This window comes from Vicugna pacos, chromosome 13, assembly GCF_048564905.1.
Source record: "Vicugna pacos chromosome 13, VicPac4, whole genome shotgun sequence".
In the NCBI taxonomy this organism is placed as follows: Eukaryota; Metazoa; Chordata; class Mammalia; order Artiodactyla; family Camelidae; genus Vicugna; species Vicugna pacos.
Window position 1 is genome coordinate 850,323 of NC_132999.1, and position 19,631 is coordinate 869,953.

Here is a 19,631-nt window from a genome sequence, read left to right on the forward strand (position 1 = left end):
AGTGCCCAACATTGTAAACTGATTATACTTCAAAAAAAAAAAAAGTCCCAATGATATCAGAAAGTGGTGTATTCTCATAATCTCCATAGATGGGATGTTTAAGTCACAACTAAGTAGTTTTAATTCTTATAGATTGTGATGGAAACAGTACAGAAGAGACTCTAAATAAACCCACAAACGTCCACAAACGCATAGGGCACAGAGAATGTAAAAGTTGTTTGTTCTTTTTTTTAAGTTCTGTGGAGAATAAGAAGTTCAGAGATTTAAAGTAAAATACTAAAATGAATATTACAAGTAAAATAAACAAAAGTCTTATGAAGGACCCAATGCAGATTAACATAAGAGGTGTGAACCAAATACTGAATACACAACCGTGATGTAAAACTAAATTTCAAATTCGTTTTTTCTGAGTGTTAAAGTCTGGTCAGCCCAAGCCGTCTGTGGCTTGATCTGTGTTCATTATCAGTTTTATTGTTGGTAGATACTCCCAGACGCCCAGAACTTCTAGAGCATCTCAAACTCACAGGAATCTGGGTAACTCTGGGTACCACCCCATAGCCGATACGCTGGCCCCGCCCCGCCCCCTTCTCGAAACCACCAAGAAGTGGCCCCAGGCAGCTAGAGCGGCCCGCAGGGAGCGTAGCCACTGGCTCCGGACGGCTTGGGCAATAGATTCCACCTGTGGCTGCGTTTGACCCACGCGAGCTGTCCTCAACGCCTGAAAGATGGTTTCCGCTACAGGTGTATCATTTTTTAACGGTATGCTGGTTGGGAGCATTTGCTGTGTTTTTATAACTATGTTTGGGCAAATTAACATGCGACACAGAGGTAGAACTCAAGACCACGAGCATCATCACCTCCGCCTACCTAACACAAAAGATTTCTTAAACATTTCCGAAGCGCAACGCATGGAGCTTAGCAAAAATATCCGTATTTACTGTATCATCCTTGGAGAATCCAATGATGAGCATTATTGGGCTGTACTGAAAGAGACTTGGACCAAACACTGTGACAAAGCAGAGCTCTACAATACTAAAAATGATAATTTGTTTAATAAAGAAAATGACAAGTGGACACAGATGAGGAAAACTTACCAACATGTCTTTGAAAAGCATGGGGACAACTACAGCTGGTTCTTTCTTGCACACCCAACTACATTTGCTGTCATTGAAAATTTAAAGTATCTTCTGTTTACTAAGGACGCATCACAACCTTTCTACCTGGGTCACATTGCAAATCTGGCGACCTCAAATATGTGACTATGAAAGGAGGAACTGTCTTAAGTATGGAGGCTCTGAAAAGACTTAACAGCTTTCTTAATAAGACTAAAAAGTGTGCAGAGCAAAGGGCCTTTTGGGAGTTATCTGCAGATATGCAGCTGGCAGTCTGCCTGAAATATGTGGGAGTTCTTGCAGAAAATGCAGAGGATTCTGAAGGAAGAGCTATATTTAATACAAAACCAATTGCACATCTTATTAGAGAGACAATGTCTAATAACCGTCAGCCAGTAGTAGAAGGCTGCTGTTCAGATATGGCTGTTACTTTTAGTGGACTGACTCCCCAAAAGATGACAGTAATGATGTACGGTGTGTATCGGCTCAGGGCATTTGGACATTATTTCAATGACACGCTGATTTTCTTGCCTCCAAATGGTTCAGAAAATGACTGAGGGCTGGGGAGTAACAGAACTGTGCTGTCCAAGAGCACTTGAAATGTGGCTAGTCCAAATTGTGATGTGGTGTAAGTGTAAACTACACACTTCACTCAATAATATATTATTTGAAAACCTATTACAAAAAGTGTAAAAGCTTGAGTAATTTTTCATAGTGACCTACATTGAAATGATAATCCTTTGGAATATGATGCATTAAATAAAACATAATATTAAAATTAATTCCATCTGTTTCTTTTTCATTAATGTTATTAGAAAATTTTTAATTACATATGTCTCACTTTACATATCAGTCTGATCTCAGACTTCCAGACTCCAGAATTGTGAGAAATGAATTTCTGTTGTTTATAAACTAGAGTCTGTGGTATTTTGTCATAGCAGCCAAAACAAGGACCATACAAATATAGTCAGGTTTCTCTTTCTGAAATGTTTGCTTTCTAGTGGTAACAATGAGGACAGTAGCCTTGTCTGTTTGCTTCACTGTTACATACCCTAATACAAATCTTTATACATAGGAGGTATTTAACGTATTATAGATTATTGAATGAAATTACATCTGTCAAGTACTGTGCCTATAAGAAGGAACGTTATTTTTACTACTGCCAATTAACTTTCTTTCTGCCACCTCTTTCATTGAGAGATGAGGTTTACTGCCTCTTCTCCTGAACTGGGAAGGCTTTGTGACTTGCCTTGACCCACAGAATGCAGTGGAAGTGACACAGTGCCATTTTGGATTTAGCCTTTAAAACATATTTATATGTAAAACATATCTGTATTCTTTATTTTTATGAAAACACATCTATATTATAAATTAAAAGTCTGCTGCTATTGCAAATCCATGGCAGACTAAGGAGTTGTTGAAGGCTAAATTGTTACTACAACTGAAAGATTTCCTTTGGTTGTATTTATCATCCTACCTAAAATGTGATTCTAGCAAAGCCTATCTCAACACATCCCCACACTACCTGAGGCTTTTAAAGTAAGTAGTTTTATGGTGATGTTGTAAAAACCATTAGTTCTCTCTAAGACAAGATGGGATGATTGAAGTCTTTCTGGTTGCCTGACATTTTTCCATTCGATAGCTTCTAATGGACTTGTACAATATTTAGCATCTTCTAGTATTCATCAAAGCTGAATAATTACCTACATTCCAAGAGCTTGCTTGAAAACTTTGACTAAAGGTGCCATTATTTATTTTAGAAAATGCCCATTTTCTAAAGTGCTCTCTAAAGAAAAGTCAGTGCTGGCCATCCTAACAGCTTCAGCAGATTCTGTTTTTGATACTCAGCTCTCCATTGCTATTGGCTTCCTGTTCTTTCCCTCACCAAACTCCCACCACAATACTACCCTATATATAGTTTTTTTTTTTTTTGGTAATTATCACCAACTCCCTAATATTTCCTTGCCATATTCAGTTTCAAATTCTACTGTTAGAGTATAAAGTATTTTTGCTGACCTTTCTTTTTAAAAAGAGTTAAGAATAACTACTTAAAAGAACAGAAATTCAGTTTATAGCTTCCAAAGTATCAGAGAGGGAAAAAAAAGCATGGGAGGGGATAGGTAAAGAAAACTCCATCTACATGATATATAGAAATAGAAAACATTTATTATGATTTCAGATGTATTTAAAGAGATCACATGTTAGGTCAGAAAACAAGTCTTAATAAATTTAAGAGGACTGAAATCATATCAAACATCTTTTCTGACAACAAAGGTATAAAACTAGAAATTAATTGCATGAAAAAAACTTGAAATTCACAAGTATGTGGAGATTAAACAACATGCTACCAAAAAACAAATGGGTCAAAGAATAAATCAAAAGAGAAATTTAAAAAAATACCTTGAGACAAATGAAAATGAAAATGGAAGATACCAAAATCTATGGGATGCTGTAAAAGCAATTCTATGTGGGAAGTTCACAGCAATAAATGCTACCTCAAGAAACAAGAAAAGTCTCAAATAAACAACCTATATTTACACCTCAAGGAACTAGAAAAAGAACAAATGAAACCCCAAGTTAGTAGAAGGAGGGAAATAATAAAGATTGGAGCAAAAATAAATGAAATAGAGATTAAAAAGACAGTAGATAATATCAATGAACCTAAGAGACAATTCTTTGAAAAAAAATAAACAAAACTAACAAAACTTTAGCTAGACTTACTATGAAAAAAAGAGAGAAGACTCAAAATACAAAATCAGAAATGAAGGAGATATGATCACTAATACCACAGAAGTCCAAAGGATCATAAAAGACCAATATAAATAATTATATGTCAATAATTTGGGCAACCTAGAAGAAATGGATACATTTCTGGAAACATACAACCTACCAAGACTGAATCATGATGAAACAGAAAATCTGAACAATTAGCAGTAAGGAGATTGAGTCAGGAATCAAAAACCTCCCAACAAACAAAAAAGTCAAGGACCAGATGGCTTCACTGGTGAATTCTGTCAAACATTCAAAGAGTTAATACCAATCCTTCTCAAACTATTCCAAAAAAAAAAAAAATAGAAGAGCAGGGAACTGTTCCAAACTCTTTTTGTGAGGCCAGCATTACTCTGATTCCAAAACCAGACAAGGATGTTACAAGAAAAGATACTTGCGATTTGACAGGACTGTTATATGAAAGCAAATACCATGCTGCCTAGGGACTCATTATTCCCAGAAGAGAATCCTACACCACCTCAGGGGAAACATACCACAAGAGGAAGGTCAAGTGGCAGGGACTCCAGACAGAAATGCTGTATCAGGTAGAGGCAGCCTTAGGTTATGTGGGCCATGCTGAAAGGGAGAATTCTTCATACTTTTCACCTTTTCCTTTTCACTGAAAATCTAACCCATAGGAAATTACATTCACTTCAACTGAAAAAGAAACTTTCTCTTTCCCTCCCTGACTCAGAAAATGAACTAGTAATACTGTAAAGTAGGAAAACTACTTAAATCTCAGCTTCCCTGAAGAGTTTATGTTTGGCATACTAGAGATATTTCCAACACCATTCCTTAAATTCCTCTAAAGACCTCTCCCACTTACAGCAGAATTTGCCCAAGACTCCAATAAGGCCTTTTTCTTCACAAGCTTCAATATTCAAAGTTACTTGGAAATTGTGATGGAAAAAACCAAATAGGTGAAAAAATAGTTTAAAAAAATCCATAATGTATTCTCCTAATACATCTCCAAAAATATATAAGGGGCATATAATTGAAATCCACCTTTAATTATAAAAAAAAATCACTCTGAGATCCTTTCACACATTTTTCCTTAAAAAATCCAGAAAGATGTCTCCCATCAATCTATAGTTACTGGTTTAAATCATCTCCTTGTACACTCAACCAGTGTGTCCAGGCAGAAGGATACACTTCTATGTGCCAGGCACTCTTTTAGCTGCATCACACAAAAAAGCGTGAAAGAGCTAAGGTTTCATGTCAGCTCTGCTGTTGTTGGCTGTGCGACACTGGGTACACTACTCGGATACTCTTAGCCTTCATGTCAACATCTTGAAACTGGGGGTGACAATAGTTATCTCATAGAGTTAATGTGGGGTTTAAACCAGTTAATGGCTGTAGTCCAGGCTTAGGAATCATAGTTGGCACCTAGTGTTAGCTATCTATAGTCAGAGCCAAGAAAACAGAGTTGAAAATAAGAACTATAGCAGATAGGAAAAGTTGGACAGAGTTTCTTGCAAAGAGCTGAAGAATCAAATGAGTATGCTCTCAAGAATCTTCCGCCTTAGGCCTGCATCCACCCAGGGGAAGGTATGGAGAACTGTTAGGAAGAAGCTGTGAGGCAAAATGGTTCTAATGCAAAACCAAAGGCTATGTATGGATGGGATCAGACTAGCCTCTAGAATGCAATATTTGACTCAAGCTGGCATGCAGAAGCAATGCAATACGGTTTGCCTTGGAAAATATGTACTATTATGTAAACTGCTATTACTGCATACATACGCACATCTTAACTTACACAGACACCTGCTGCCAAGCAGAGATGGATTTATACATTGTGTGACAGAATAGGAGAAGACAGAACGGATGAGTAAGTAAGAATATCAGAGAAAGCAAGGTATGTGGTAATAAAACTAGATTAGAGATGCCATATAGGGTGATGGCTAAGCATTCAGGCTCTAAAAACAAACAAAATGCCTATTTTCAAATCTTGGCTCCATTACTTACATTTCAGCATGAATCAGACAAGTTAAATAACTTTCATGTACCTTAGTTTCCTCCTGTGTAAATATGAATAATATTTGTACCTACCTCACATGCTTGTTATAAGGATTAAAGAGTTAATACACATAAAGCACTTAGAAGATTGCCAGGCACATAGAAAACATCAGTTTCCAAATTTATAAAATGGGAACAATAAAGCTTCTTACTTCATAGGTCGTTATAAGAATTAAATAAATCCTACCTATAAAGTGCATGGTACATAATAAATCAATATTTGGTATGTTTATTAAAACATGGCTGAGTACCAAAAATAATCTTTAATCCAGAGAAAAACATTTCATAATGGAATATAACAGAAAATACTGTGAAACAAGCATTATTCTCATTTTGGTGTTGAATATATTTACTGGGAAACCATGAGTAACTTGGCATACTTATCCAGTTTCCACTGTATAAAACACATCTGAATCATTCCCTCTCTTAGATCTGTCAAAAGATTTAAGACAGTTACAAAATACAGAAGACCAAAAAAAAAAAAAAAGAAGAAGAAGAAGAAAAAGAAACCACAACTAAAACAGCAATTCTGAAATAATATTCCTCTCAATATTCATTCACTGACAAAGAAAATCTAATAATATAAATTAGTAATCAAAAAACTATTCACAATTTTACTTACAGAGAAAATGACACTTTTAAAATTTAAAAAATGCGCACTCACAAAGAAATTTGTTGCAACAAGTCTGACAAACAAAAAAAATATTGCCATTAAATTTATAACTTAAAGGTCAATTAATTGGAACCCAAATAAGCATAACTTCTTATAAAGAAAGTCCATAAGGAGACTAGGAGAGCACAGTAGTCAAGGGAACTAAGAAAATTTGGAGGAGGCTGTGGTCAAGAGTGGGCCAACTGTTGAGAGGCTAGGGCATCTGGGATGCCTCAGAGGTGCCCGTGAAGTTTAGCAACAAGGTTATAATTGGAAATCTTGACAAAATTATTGCATGGGGGGATGGGATTGTGGAAAATACTAGACAAATCAGAGTATAACCTGGGAAATGATTTTTATAGAGAGGAGCAAACAGCACAAGTCACGTATATACCCTGAGTTAGGATAGGCTTCCCCAACTTGGAGATATTCACAGGGAAATTCTTTTCAAGTTATAGTTTTCATTGTAATAACAATAAAGAAAGCAAATTGATATTGGGGAATTCATTCCACAAAGCCTATTACTGGGTCACTGTCTGACCCAAAGTGAATAGGATAACTTTAATCTTTCCATCCAACCGATGCAAAAGCTCAGAAATTTAAGATGCTATATATAAACGTTTGAACTGAATGATGTTTTACTGGACTTTATTAGAATTCTTCTGTGCTAAGAGATTTTGGGCTAGCAATGAAAGGAAGGTTTAAGACAATTTTTGGAGATGTGATATGTGTACCAGTCTCTACCCAAAAAAGATTATGCATACTAGAGTTTAAGAAACCACCTATAAGTTCTTTTATCAGTTCTGAACAACCATTAGTATCATTTATCCAACCATACAGACAGCATTGTTCAACAGAAATACAATGTGAGATGTATATATAATTTAAAATTTTCTGGTACCCATGTTAAAAAAGTAAAAAGAAATAGGTAAAATTAAATTTAAAACTTTCTATTTAATCTAATATCTAAAATATTATCTTTTCAACATGTAATCAATATAAATATTATTATTAGATATTTTACATTATTTTTTTCATACTATATCTTTACAATCCAGTGTGTATTTTACATTTCCAACAGATCTCAAGTTGAACTAGACTCATTTCAAGTGCTCAAAAGCCACTTGTGGCTAGTGCCTGCCATATTGGACAGCCCAGGTCTAGAATCCAAGTTTGTCAGAAATAGGAACATGTGTTGTCTAATTCACAGATGTAACTTTGGCATTAAGAACAGGGTCTGGCACAAAATCAGCCCTCAATGAATATTTATTGAATGAATAAAAAATGAGTTAATCTATAGGTTTTATACACATACATGTGAAAAAACCTCCTATGACGTAAATTAAATTTTAATTACATGATTAGGACCATTAAGAGAAGCATATAATTGTATTAATTCAATTCTAGCCCAGATGATAGTTTAGTGATATATAGTTAGTCAACACAAATTCCTAAATAGGTGGCATACTTCCAAATGCAGAATAAACACAATCTACTATCAATAGGGAACATTCTTCTATAATCACTTTAAAGGTGATTTTCCTAAACATTTAGTAGATCAAAATGCTGTCACACTTCTCTAATAAAATCAAATAAGTTACAGCTGTTCTCTCTGGAATAAATGAACTCCACATTCATCAAATATACACAATTCTTACATATTCCACTAGTATTTGCAAAGAAGTGTTTTTTGTCTTAATGTCCAATCCATTCTAATACTGGCAGAAAAATATGCCAAATACAGCCTCAGATCCCTGACGAAAAGCTAAATTATACTCATTACTTAAGAAATGTTTACTCCCTAAAGTACTGGGCTATTTCACACAAATGAAGTGGGCCCCAAATAGCTGATGTTTACTAACAAAGGTGAGGGAGAAAAGCTTACCTTCCCTGCTAAGAGCTCTCTTATCTTGCTTGCTTGAACTCTAAATTTCATGAGCTGGGACTCCAGGGCTACACATCGTTCTTTCCAATCTACTGGTCCTTCTGTCTCAGAGAGCTCTGCCATATTTATTCTAGAAAAGAAGGCATTCAAGTGGCATAATACCAATTAGCATTCAAGAGAATTCATTAAATCACCCAATGTACACATTCTAGTCACCATCTAATGATATCTAGACACAAGTTTTTTGAATTCTAAGATAAATTCCAGAACTGGTGACAGACAAGAGGCTAGGGTTGGAGGTCCAAGTGGGTTACGTAAACTTTCTGTGTAACTTTTAACCTTTCTACATCTCAGCTTTTTCAACCTAGGAAACGGGAGATGTGATAATAACAAATCATCCTTCTTCATAAGTATGTTTAAGGAACAAATTAAATATTGATGTTCTCAACAGCACTTTGGACAATATAATAGCACCAAACAGAGTCCTGTCATTATTTAAGCTCTCCTTAACAAATTTTTAAAAATCTGTCAGCTCATAATTTTACCATGTTCTTAAACTTACAGAATTGTTATAGTTTTGATTCATTTAGGAGCATGATAGAATAATCTGAAGAAACTTCATATCGGTGTTGCAATTATGGCTTAGAGTTATATTATAATTATTCCTCACCATCACCCTAAATTTATCCAGGTCCAGGCTATCTTTCAAACCAAAAATCTTTTGGCATATTTAACTGGGCAAAGTATTATGATCCTGGACAAGTTTGCACAATTTTTATTTGGTGCAAGAAGAGAAAACATATAAATACAAAATTTGGAATCATCTACATAAAGCAAACCTGGAATCAGTGTTTTCCATATTAACTTTCCCTTTGGAGGAGATTAATCCCTGGGAGAAGCACTATCAGGGGTAAGCCAAGAGGCAGGGGAACTGGCTCTGAAATTCAAAAGTGCAAAAAACTATTGCCTGATTTTGAAAGCACGACTGTTTCTAGCTCTGGGATTCATTAAAGTAGTTTTAAATGTTTGTTAATGTTTTATCAGGCTATTTTCATAGATGGCTTGATAGTGTATTTCTGAATTGCCCTTGCAATGAACTGACAGAATCTGCATTAGGAATGGCTCTCCTGGAGAGAGAAGCCAAGCCCTACTTTTGGAACACATGTGACAGCAAAACTCTCAGAACCCAGGATGGAAATGCAGTTGAAGTGTACTATTCTGTTCTTTTGTTTTACAAAAATATTAACCAAGTTTATTTTCCCAATATTTAGTGTAATACAACCCTTTCCTAAACCTATACCAGTTTTTAAAATCTGCAAAAGATTATTTTTCTAGCAGAAATATTGTTTTGTGCTTAAATCGGTGTTCACATTAACACTTACACTATCACTCAATAATTTAGAAATAAATAGAAGCACAGCTGTTCTACAAAGGCTACAACTTTATTAACAGCTCCCGCAACATCTCAAAGCCTCCAGATGCTTTTAAATTCTAGCTGTAATTTAAGGGAAACTTATTGTAGGCCTAGAAATCATTCTCTTTTCATTTCTTTGTTTTCTGAGATTTTTCCTAAGGATATTAGCATTGTTAGTGACCTTTTCATTACCCACATCAGCATTTATTATCAATGATTTAGAAGTAAATAAGGCACTTCGTCAGTCACAAGTTTTTCCTCAATTCTGCTACTACTTCATTTCTCTCCTCACTAGCTTTTGAGTGGACAAGGAAGAAAACACAGGTGAAATATTAAAAATAAAAAGCAGTCCTGAAATGGACATCCTTAAACCTTGAACCAGCCTTAAACCCTGCCCAGAAATGTAGGGACACTCCTCTATCTTAACCAATAAGAAGAGTCTATTTCATGTTGGTCAAATTTTGTTCCACATTTAAAATAACCTGTTTATGTTCTACTGTAAAATTTCTACAGTTTTAAAAATAACATGAACATATTTTTTAACAAACGAAAATCACCATAGGAATAAAAGACAAAAATCATATGATCAGGTCAATAGATGCAGAAAAAAAATTCGACAAAATCCAATACTCTTTTATGATAAAAACATTCAAAACTAGCAATAGAAATGAACTTCAACCTGACAAAGAGCATAGCTAACATCACACTTAATGGTAAATGACTGATTCGCCTAAGATCAGAAACAACATAAGGATGTCCTCTCTCGCCACTTCTATTCAACATCATACTGGAGGGTCTAATGAAGGCAAGGAAATTAAACAAAAAGCATATGGACTGGAAAGGAAAAACTGAAACAATTTCTATTTTAATATGTCATAATCCTATAGATAGAGAATTCTAAGGAATCCATAAAAAAACTATTAGAACTATATGAGTTCAGCAAAGTTTCAGGAAACCAGATCAATATACAAAAATCACTTGTTTTCCTGTACATTAGCAAGGAAAACTTCAGTAATGAAATCAAGAATATATTCCATGTATGAAAACATCAGAAAGAAGTAAATATTTAGGAGTAAACTTAACAAAAGATTTGTTCTCTGAAAACTACAAAATGAGAGAAGTTAAAGAAGATTCAAATAAATGGAAAACATCCCACATTCATGGATTGGAAGACTTATTATTGTGAGGATGGCAAATACTGGCAAATGAATATACACATTCAGTGCAATCCCTGTCAAAATTCCAACTGCATCTTTTTCAGAAATTGACAAGCTGATCCTAAAATTCATATGCAATTTAAGGGAACCCAGAATAACCAAAACAATCTTAAGAAGTTGTAGGACTCACATATTCCAATTTCAAAAATTACTACAAAGCTACAGTAATCAAGACTGTGTGGTACTGGCATTAAAAAAAAAAAAAGACATAGATCAATGGAATAAAATTGTAAGTACAGAAATAAGGAAATAAGAAATAAGGGTGGGGGCAAAATAGGTGAAGGGGATCAGGTGGTACAAACCTCATGTTAGTTGTATAATAAATAAGTCACAGGGATGTGATACACAGCATAAGAAATATGGTCAATGTACTAACTTCGTATGGGGACAGATGGTTGCTAGACATATAGTGGTGATCACTTCATATATAGTATACCTGAAAACTAACATAATATTGTACATCAATTATATTTCAATTAAAAAATTATACCCACTAAAATCTGGGACAAGACAAGGATGCCCACTATCACCACTCCTATTCAATATAGTCCTGGAAGTCCTAGCCATAGCAATCAGGCAAGAGAAAGAAATAAAAGGGATCCAAATTGGAAAAGAAGAGGTAAAAGTGTCATTATATGCTGACGACATGTTACTATATATAGAAAACCCTAAAAGGTCCACAAAAAAGCTACTAGAGCTGATCGAAGAATTCAGCAAGGTAGCAGGTTACAAAATTAATGTTCAAAAATCAGTTGCCTTTCTTTACACTAACGATAAATCAACAGAAATAGAAAGTAAAGAAACAATCCCCTTTAAAATAGCACCCAAAGTAATAAAATATCTGGGAATAAATCTAACCAAGGAGGCGAAAGAATTATACACAGAAAACTATAAACCATTGATGAAGGAAATTAAAGAAGACTTTAAAAAATGGAAAGATATTTCATGCTCTTGGATTGGAAGAATCAATATTGTTAAAATGGTCACACTGCCCAAGGCAATCTACAGATTTAATGCAATCCCTATCCAATTACCCAGGACATATTTCACAGAACTAGAACAAATCATAATAAAATTTATATGGAACCATCAAAGACCTAGAATTGCTAAAGCATTACTGAAGAGAAAGAAAGAGGCTGGAGGAATAACTCTCCCAGACTTCAGACAATACTATAGAGCTACAGTCATCAAGACAGGTATTGGTACCAAAACAGACATATAGACCAATGGAACAGAACAGAGAGCCCAGAAATGAACCCACAAACTTTTGGTCAACTCATCTTTGACAAAGGAGGCAAGAATATACAATGGAATAAAGACAGTCTCTTCAGCATATGGTGTTGGGAAAACTGGACAGCAGCATGTAAAACAATGAAGCTAGAACACACCCTTACACCATATACAAAAATCAACTCAAAATGGATTAAAGACTTAAACATAAGACAAGACACAATAAACCTCCTAGAGGAAAACATAGGCAAAACATTATCTCACATACATTTCAAAAATTTTCTCCTAGAAGAAATAAAAGCAAGAATAAACAAATGGGACCTAATGAAACTTACAAGCTTCTGCAGAGCAAAGGAAACCAGAAATAAAACAAGAAGAAAACCTACGGAATGGGAGAAAATTTTTGCAAGTGAAACCGACAAAGGCTTGATCTCCAAAATATATAAGCAGCTCATACAACTCAATAAGAAAAAAATAAACAACCCAATCCAAAAATGGGCAGAAGACCTAAACAAGCAATTCTCCAAGGAAGACATACAAATGATCAAAAAGCACATGAAAAAATGTTCAATATCACTAATTATCAGAGAAATGCAAATCAAAACTACAATGAGGTATCACCTCACACCAGTCAGAATGGCCGTCATTCAAAAATCCAAAAATGACAAATGCTGGAGAGGCTGTGGAGAAAGGGGAACCCTCCTACACTGCTGGTGGGAATGCAGTTTGGTGCAGCCACTATGGAAAACAGTGTGGAGATTCCTCAAAAGACTAGGAATAGACTTACCATATGACCCAGGAATCCCACTCCTGGGCTTGTATCCAGAAGGAAATCTACTTCAGGATGACACCTGCACCCCAATGTTCATAGCAGCACTATTTACAATAGCCAAAACATGGAAACAACCTAAATGTCCATCAACAGGTGACTGGATAAAGAAGATGTGTTATATTTATACAATGGAATACTACTCAGCCATAAAAACCGACAACATAACGCCATTTGCAGCAACATGGATGCTCCTAGAGAATGTCATTCTAAGTGAAGTAAGCCAGAAAGAGAAAGAAAAATACCATATGAGATCGCTCATATGTGGAATCTAAAAAACAAAAACAAACAAACAAACAAAAACAAAGCATAAATACAGGACAGAAATAGACTCATGGACAGAGAATACAGACTTGTGGTTGCCAGATGGGTGGAGGGTGGGAAGGGATAGACTGGGATTTCAAAATTGTAGAATAGATAAACAAGATTACACTGTATAGCACAGGGAAATATACACAAAATGTTATGATAAATCACAGAGAAAAAAATGTGACAATGAGTGTGTATATGTCCATGAATGACTGAAAAATTGTGCTGAACACTGGAATTTGACACAACACTGTAAAATGATTATGAATCAATAAAAAATGAAAAAAATTATATCTGTAATAACCCTACTTCCAAATAAGATCACATTCTGAGATACCAGGGGTTAGGATTTCAATATATCTTCTTTGTGTGTGTGTGTGGAGGCAGAGTGGGGTGCGGGGAGGAATTAAATCCATTTTTTAAAAATACAGAAATAAAGTCTCACATTTAGAGTGAACTGATTTTTCAGGGTGTCAAGACTATTCATTCAATGGGGAGTGAATAGTTTTTTCAGTAAATGATGCTTGACAACTGGATAGCCACATGTAAAAGAATGAATTTGGACCCACCACATCATACCCCAATTGGGTCAAAAATTAACCCCAATTGGGTCAAAAACCTAGATGTAAGAGTCTAAGCTCTAAACTCTTAGTAAAAAAAAAAAGGGCATATGTCTTTGTGACTTTGAATACTCGACAGTTTCTTAGCTATGACAACTAAAGCATACATAACCAAATAAAAAATAAATTGAACTTAAAATTAAATAATTTCGTGCTTCAAAGGACACCATATAGAAAGTGAAATGACAATCCACAGAATGGGGAGAAATATCCGTCAATCATATTATCTGATAATGGACTTAAATCCAGAATACATAGAGGATTCTTACAACTCAATGATAAAAAAAATCTAATTATAATGTAGGTGAAGGATCTAAATAGATATTTCTCTAAAGAACACATACAAATGGACAATAAGCACATGAAAAGGTGCTCAACATCATTAGCTATAAGGGAAAATGCAAATCAAATTCACAATGACAAACCACTGTACACCAAATAGGATGGTTATAATAAAAAAGACATGTAACAACAAGTGTTGGTGAGGATGTAGAGAAATTGGAACTCTCATATACTGCTGTTGAGAACATAAAAATGCTACAGCTGCTTTGGAAAATAGTTTAACAGTTCCTCAAAAGTTTTAACATAAAGCTACCATAAGTCCCAGCAACTCCAATGCCAAGTATATACCCAAGAGAATTGAATGCATTAGTCCACACCAAAACTTGTATACAAAAGTTAATAGCAACATTATTCAAGCAGCCAAAAAGTAGAAACAAATCAAGTATCTATCATCAGATGAATGGATAAACAAAAGTGGTATATCTATACAATGGAATCTTATTCAGCCACAAAAAAGGAATAAAGCAATAATACATGTTACAACAATGGACAAACTTTGAAAATATTACCCTTTGTGCCAAGTAAAAGAAGCTAGACACAAACAGTCACATATTGCATGATTCCATTTATATGAAATAGGCAAATTCCAAGAGACAGAAAGTAGCTTAGTGGTTGCCAAGGGCTGTGAACAGAGAGCAATGGTGATCAGCTACTAATGGGTTTGGGGTTTCTTTTTGGAGTGATGAAAATATTCTAGAATTAGATGGGGCTGTTGGTTGCACAACCTTGTGAATATAACAAAAACAACTGTACTGCACACTTTCAAAGGGTAGATTTTATGGTTTGTGCATCATACCTCAATAAAAAAAGAGCATGTATCTACAAATGAGTAAAGAAAAAGTAATAGTTTAAGTGAATATATAAATAATAACCCATTGTTTGCGGTTATCCCTGCCAAGAATTCCACCATTAACTCAAATAATTTGGAGTTAACTGTTAACCCAAAGTATGACAAGTATCAGGCATATATCTTACCAAGAATACTCTGCTATGAAAACAACACATCAGATAAATTCTGTTAAACATACCTATTTACTTTTTAGTTACACTAATTACATATTTTACAGTGAAGTAGCAAAACCTTAAGAATATTATTGGCATTTAATATCTGCATTCCCTATTTTTAAAATTTCAGAACAAGATTCATTGGCTAATAGTCTATTCTGAGGTCTAGACACCTGATTTCCTCATTTCATTCCGCAATTTCAGTTAGTATAAAGTAACTGCTGTATTAATTCACCATCTTGAGTAAAGATTCTAATTTTGAACAAATATCCACATCTTTTTCCACTACCACTAATTTTATAAAGCCTAACGGTATAACTTTGGGAGCTACAACCACGTGCTAAATAAATATCACTTCTAAATTTTGAATTTGAAAGTAATCTATCTTCACTGCAGCAGACAGGAAAAAGTCTTGGGTTTCCAAATACCCCCAATGACTCTTGGAAACAGTCACTGGCACAAAATAAACTGTTTACAATTGTGGAGTGAATGCTCTTTTTTTCTGAATCTTTAACTTCCTGTTTCTCTTCCAAATCCCTAAAGGGAAAGAAAAAGAAAAGAAAGAATTCATCTACTTTGGCTTACCCTAGTGAAGCACAGGGCAGCCACTCATATTCTTTAAGTCTCTTCTCTTAAGGGACAGCTTTGCTTGGCCAGGTAACGTGTGTGCGTGTGTGTGTGTGTGTGTGTGTGTGTGAGTGTGTGTGTGTGTGTGTGTGTGTTTCTAAAGCATTAAAGATGTCTTTCTTGACCACACTGAGGCTTGCCTTGTTTAAGGAACCTCCCGACCGTCACCCAACACCACTTGGGCAAAGCCTGCCCGTCGGTGGCACTGCTAAGAACCGTGCTCCTCACTCCACAGCTCCTCGGGGTCACACACCGCTGTGTGGTCGAGGCTTGCAACTGGCATTTTCACAAAAAAAGCAGTGACCTGCAGGTAGCACAGCACTACGGCTTTTTCAGCTTTAAGTGGCTCAACTTCTCTTTCCACTGCGTTTCGCACATCAAAATCTATGGCTCAAGTGTTCCATCTTTTAAAAAGTGGTCTAATAACTTCAGGAACAGCGCGCTTTCACGGCAGGTCACCTAAGGGCACTTTGACATTCCAGCAACTCAAGGTGTAGAATGTGGTTCTTTAAAGTTTGAGAACTTTCGCCCCCGAGAACACAAGAAGGGGCTCTCAAGGAGCGGAGGCCGAGCGGCAGCACCCCTAACTTTGTGGGCCACTCGGCACGAGGGCGCGGGGCAGCCCGGGGCTCCCCGTGAACGCCCGCGCTGCAACACAAACCCGGGCCCCGCGTTTTCAAACAAAATGTCACAGGAGACCAGAGGGTGAGGAGCCGCGGGCCACTGCCCCCAGACGAGACCCCAGCCCTGGGGGCAGCAAAGCGAGCGACGTCGAGCGCCTGGGCTGCGGCGGGAGGCGCAGAGGCGAGTCCCTTGCCGGACCGCTCCATCCCCCGTGTCCGGCCCGCGGGATCGGCCCGCCGCCCCATCCTCAGCGCAGCTAGCCCACCCGCAACTGCACGCTTTCGAGGGGGCGGGGACCCTGGGCAGCGGAGGTGCTAGGGTCGCCCCTCGGCTCCCGGCCTGTCCCATCTGCCTACCTCTGCGCCGGCCCCCGGTGGCAGCGCCCAAGTCCCGGCAGCGCCTGGGGCGGGGCTCCTGGGGCTCTCAGCCGGCGCCCGCCTCACACCAAGCCTGGAGCTGGCGGGGGGCAGGGCACCGCCTCGTCCTGGGACTGGCGGCCGGAGTAGGCAATCAGAGGCCTCAGTCGACATCCTGACGTCACCGGGGGTGTGGCTATGACTTTGACCCCTCCCAGTCCCTCCCCAAGGACTGAGTACTGTCCAGGAGCTTGTACCCCTGGGCTTTACCACACTTAGAGCTTGTTGTAGCGGTCACCTCCTTTACATTCCCTTTGCTTCGACTCGGCACCCTCCTGTTTGGTCTCAGCCTGAAGTGTTTCCTCTTACCAATCTATCCTTCACCTTCTTCCCAGGTTAACTGTCCTTAATTGCAGTTTTGATGTGCACCCTAACAGAGACCCTCATTTGCTTCCTTTTGCTTAAGTTATCAAGAACAGACTCATTAGTCTAGTATTCCAGGCCTTCATCCTACTTTTGTCAGGTTTATTTTTTGCAGCTGCCTTTCACACACCTGAGACTATTGCTGTGCACTTCTCCATCCTAGGAAAGTCCATTTAGAATGTTTACCTACTATTTCCAACGGCCACCTTTAAAAGTTCTTACTATCCTCTAAGATACAGGGCAAATAATCTTCTCCAGGTAACCATGCTTGTCACCCCACCTAGCAGTAATCTCTTCTCTTGTTTCTGCTCCCTGAGCATTTAGCTTTTTACTCCGCTTGGCACTTAGCTTTCTGCCTCGTGTACCATTCCTTATCTCTCCATTAGACTGTGAGCTCTTTGAAACCAGAGATTTGTTTTCTTTCTTTTTGTATCCTTCTCAGCATCTAGCTCAGAGCATTGCATAAGTAAGTGAGTGATAATTTTAATGTAATTGGATTTTATATCCCAAGATGGGGTCTGGAGAGGCCAATCTCAGGGTTAAAAAAGAGACAGAGAATTCTGAATGTTATGGGTAATCCTTCCCCAGGTCACAAATCTAGGTCAGACACATTACACCCTTCGGTTCACAAGTGGCCAATAGAAACTGCAATAAGGCTTTTTTCACTACAATCTTTTTTTTCCCCTTCAGTTTATCTCACCTTATATAGAAAAAGCACAAAGGAGATAAAGATTTAGGGAAGGCAATAAACGAGTACGACTAAAAAGCCAGCAAGTGAGTATCAGGCTTCCATATTTCTTCCAGATGAGCACTAATTTTGGACTGGATCCCAGCCTACCCCCACACATCAAATTCCTTTTGCCTTTTGTGGGAGCTGATGATGCATATCATATGAAAAATCATCTCCAAACAACTTTGGCAAACACTCAGGCTGGACTGGGCTTATTTTACAGAGCACGCAGGAGTTAAATAAACAAAGTTTAAGTAACTTGCAAAATTTAACACAGCAAGTCAGTAGAGACCAAAGAGCTAAGTTCAGGAGAAAGAAAGAATGCCAAAATAGAATCACTTCCGTTTGTGAGTCAGAATACATTTAGTCATTCTAAATAAGCTAAGAGAGCTGAGTGAATAAAGTCACTCATGAAAAGAAGCTTTCTAAACACGGCTGCCACTCTCATAAGGCTCAGCCAACATTTACTTACTGTCACCTTCTTCTAAAAACATGACAAACTGAATTTGTTTGGCCGTGAAGAATACAGTGGAATGGCATCTGGTTCCTGGTTGTGCTAAGAAAAATACATGGAACAATGGAATATTATTTAGCAATAAAAAGAAAAGCAGTACTGATAAATGCTGCAACATGGATAAACCTTGAAAACATTATGCCAAGTGAAAGGAGTCAGTCACAAAAGACCACGTTTTGTATGATCCCATTTATATGAAATGTGCAAAATAGGCAAATTTAGAGAGACAGAAAGTAAATTAGTGGTTATAAGGGGCTGGGGAGGATGGGAGTGATGGCTAAAGAGAGAGGGGTTCTTTGGGGGTAATGAAAACATTCTAATTTGTGGTGATGATTGTGTAACTCTGTGAATATACTAGAGACCATTGCTGGGTACAGTTTAAATGGGTGAATTGTATGTTATGTGAATTATATCTCAATAGAGCTGTTTGTTAAAAAATACATGCTGAATTTTGTTTTTATGTTAAGTAGCAGCAGTTGGAAAATATCTCTGACCAGCCCTGGTGAATGTTCATGATACTATGTACCTTTGTTTCATTGTATTTGCCTTAGTTGTAACATTATGTATATTTGTAATTATATGATTTTCTGTTTCCCCCTGCTAGACTGTAAGTGCTGAATGAGTAGAAATTGGTTTTCCTCTGGAATATATATCCAGCATCTAGCACAGTGCCTGGCAGGTAGCAGGTACACAGTAAGTATTTATTAAATGAATGAAGATGGCAAGGGGTATATTTTCTTAAGTACTTGTAATGTTCCAGGTCACCAGGAGCAAACAGACTCAGTTTCTGTCTTCATGGAATTGTGGTCTAGGAGGAGTGATGCATATTCATTAGATATTCACATAAATAAATACATAATTACAAATTGCATTAGAAGTTCTGAAGGAATAGCAGCACAAGGTGCTATGCAACTGAATAAGAAGAGGATCTGGGAATCAGGAAGTCCTTCTTTGAGA

The 19,631-nt window shown here is 37.0% G+C and overlaps 2 protein-coding genes across 5 annotated transcripts in view; one reads left to right on the top strand and one right to left on the bottom strand.

The window, feature by feature from the left end:
• LOC140700562 (pleckstrin homology domain-containing family H member 2-like) overlaps positions 1-17,086 on the bottom strand; it is a 178,016-nt gene extending 160,930 nt beyond the window's left edge. For all 4 annotated transcript variants that reach the window (XM_072973973.1, XM_072973974.1, XM_072973972.1 and 1 more), the window contains exons 1-2: positions 17,008-17,086; positions 8,435-8,564 (exon numbers count right to left, since the gene is read on the bottom strand). In XM_072973973.1, the coding sequence (XP_072830074.1) occupies positions 8,435-8,557 (123 nt within the window). In that variant the 5' untranslated portion in view covers positions 8,558-8,564; positions 17,008-17,086. The remainder of the gene's footprint in view (positions 1-8,434; positions 8,565-17,007) is intronic.
• LOC140700855 (C1GALT1-specific chaperone 1-like protein) lies at positions 674-1,894 on the top strand. Its single transcript, XM_072975743.1, is given in 2 exon segments — positions 674-1,233; positions 1,236-1,894. Coding segments are annotated over 2 exon segments (942 nt in total). The 5' UTR covers positions 674-725; the 3' UTR covers positions 1,670-1,894.
• Positions 17,087-19,631: the final 2,545 nt, after the last annotated feature.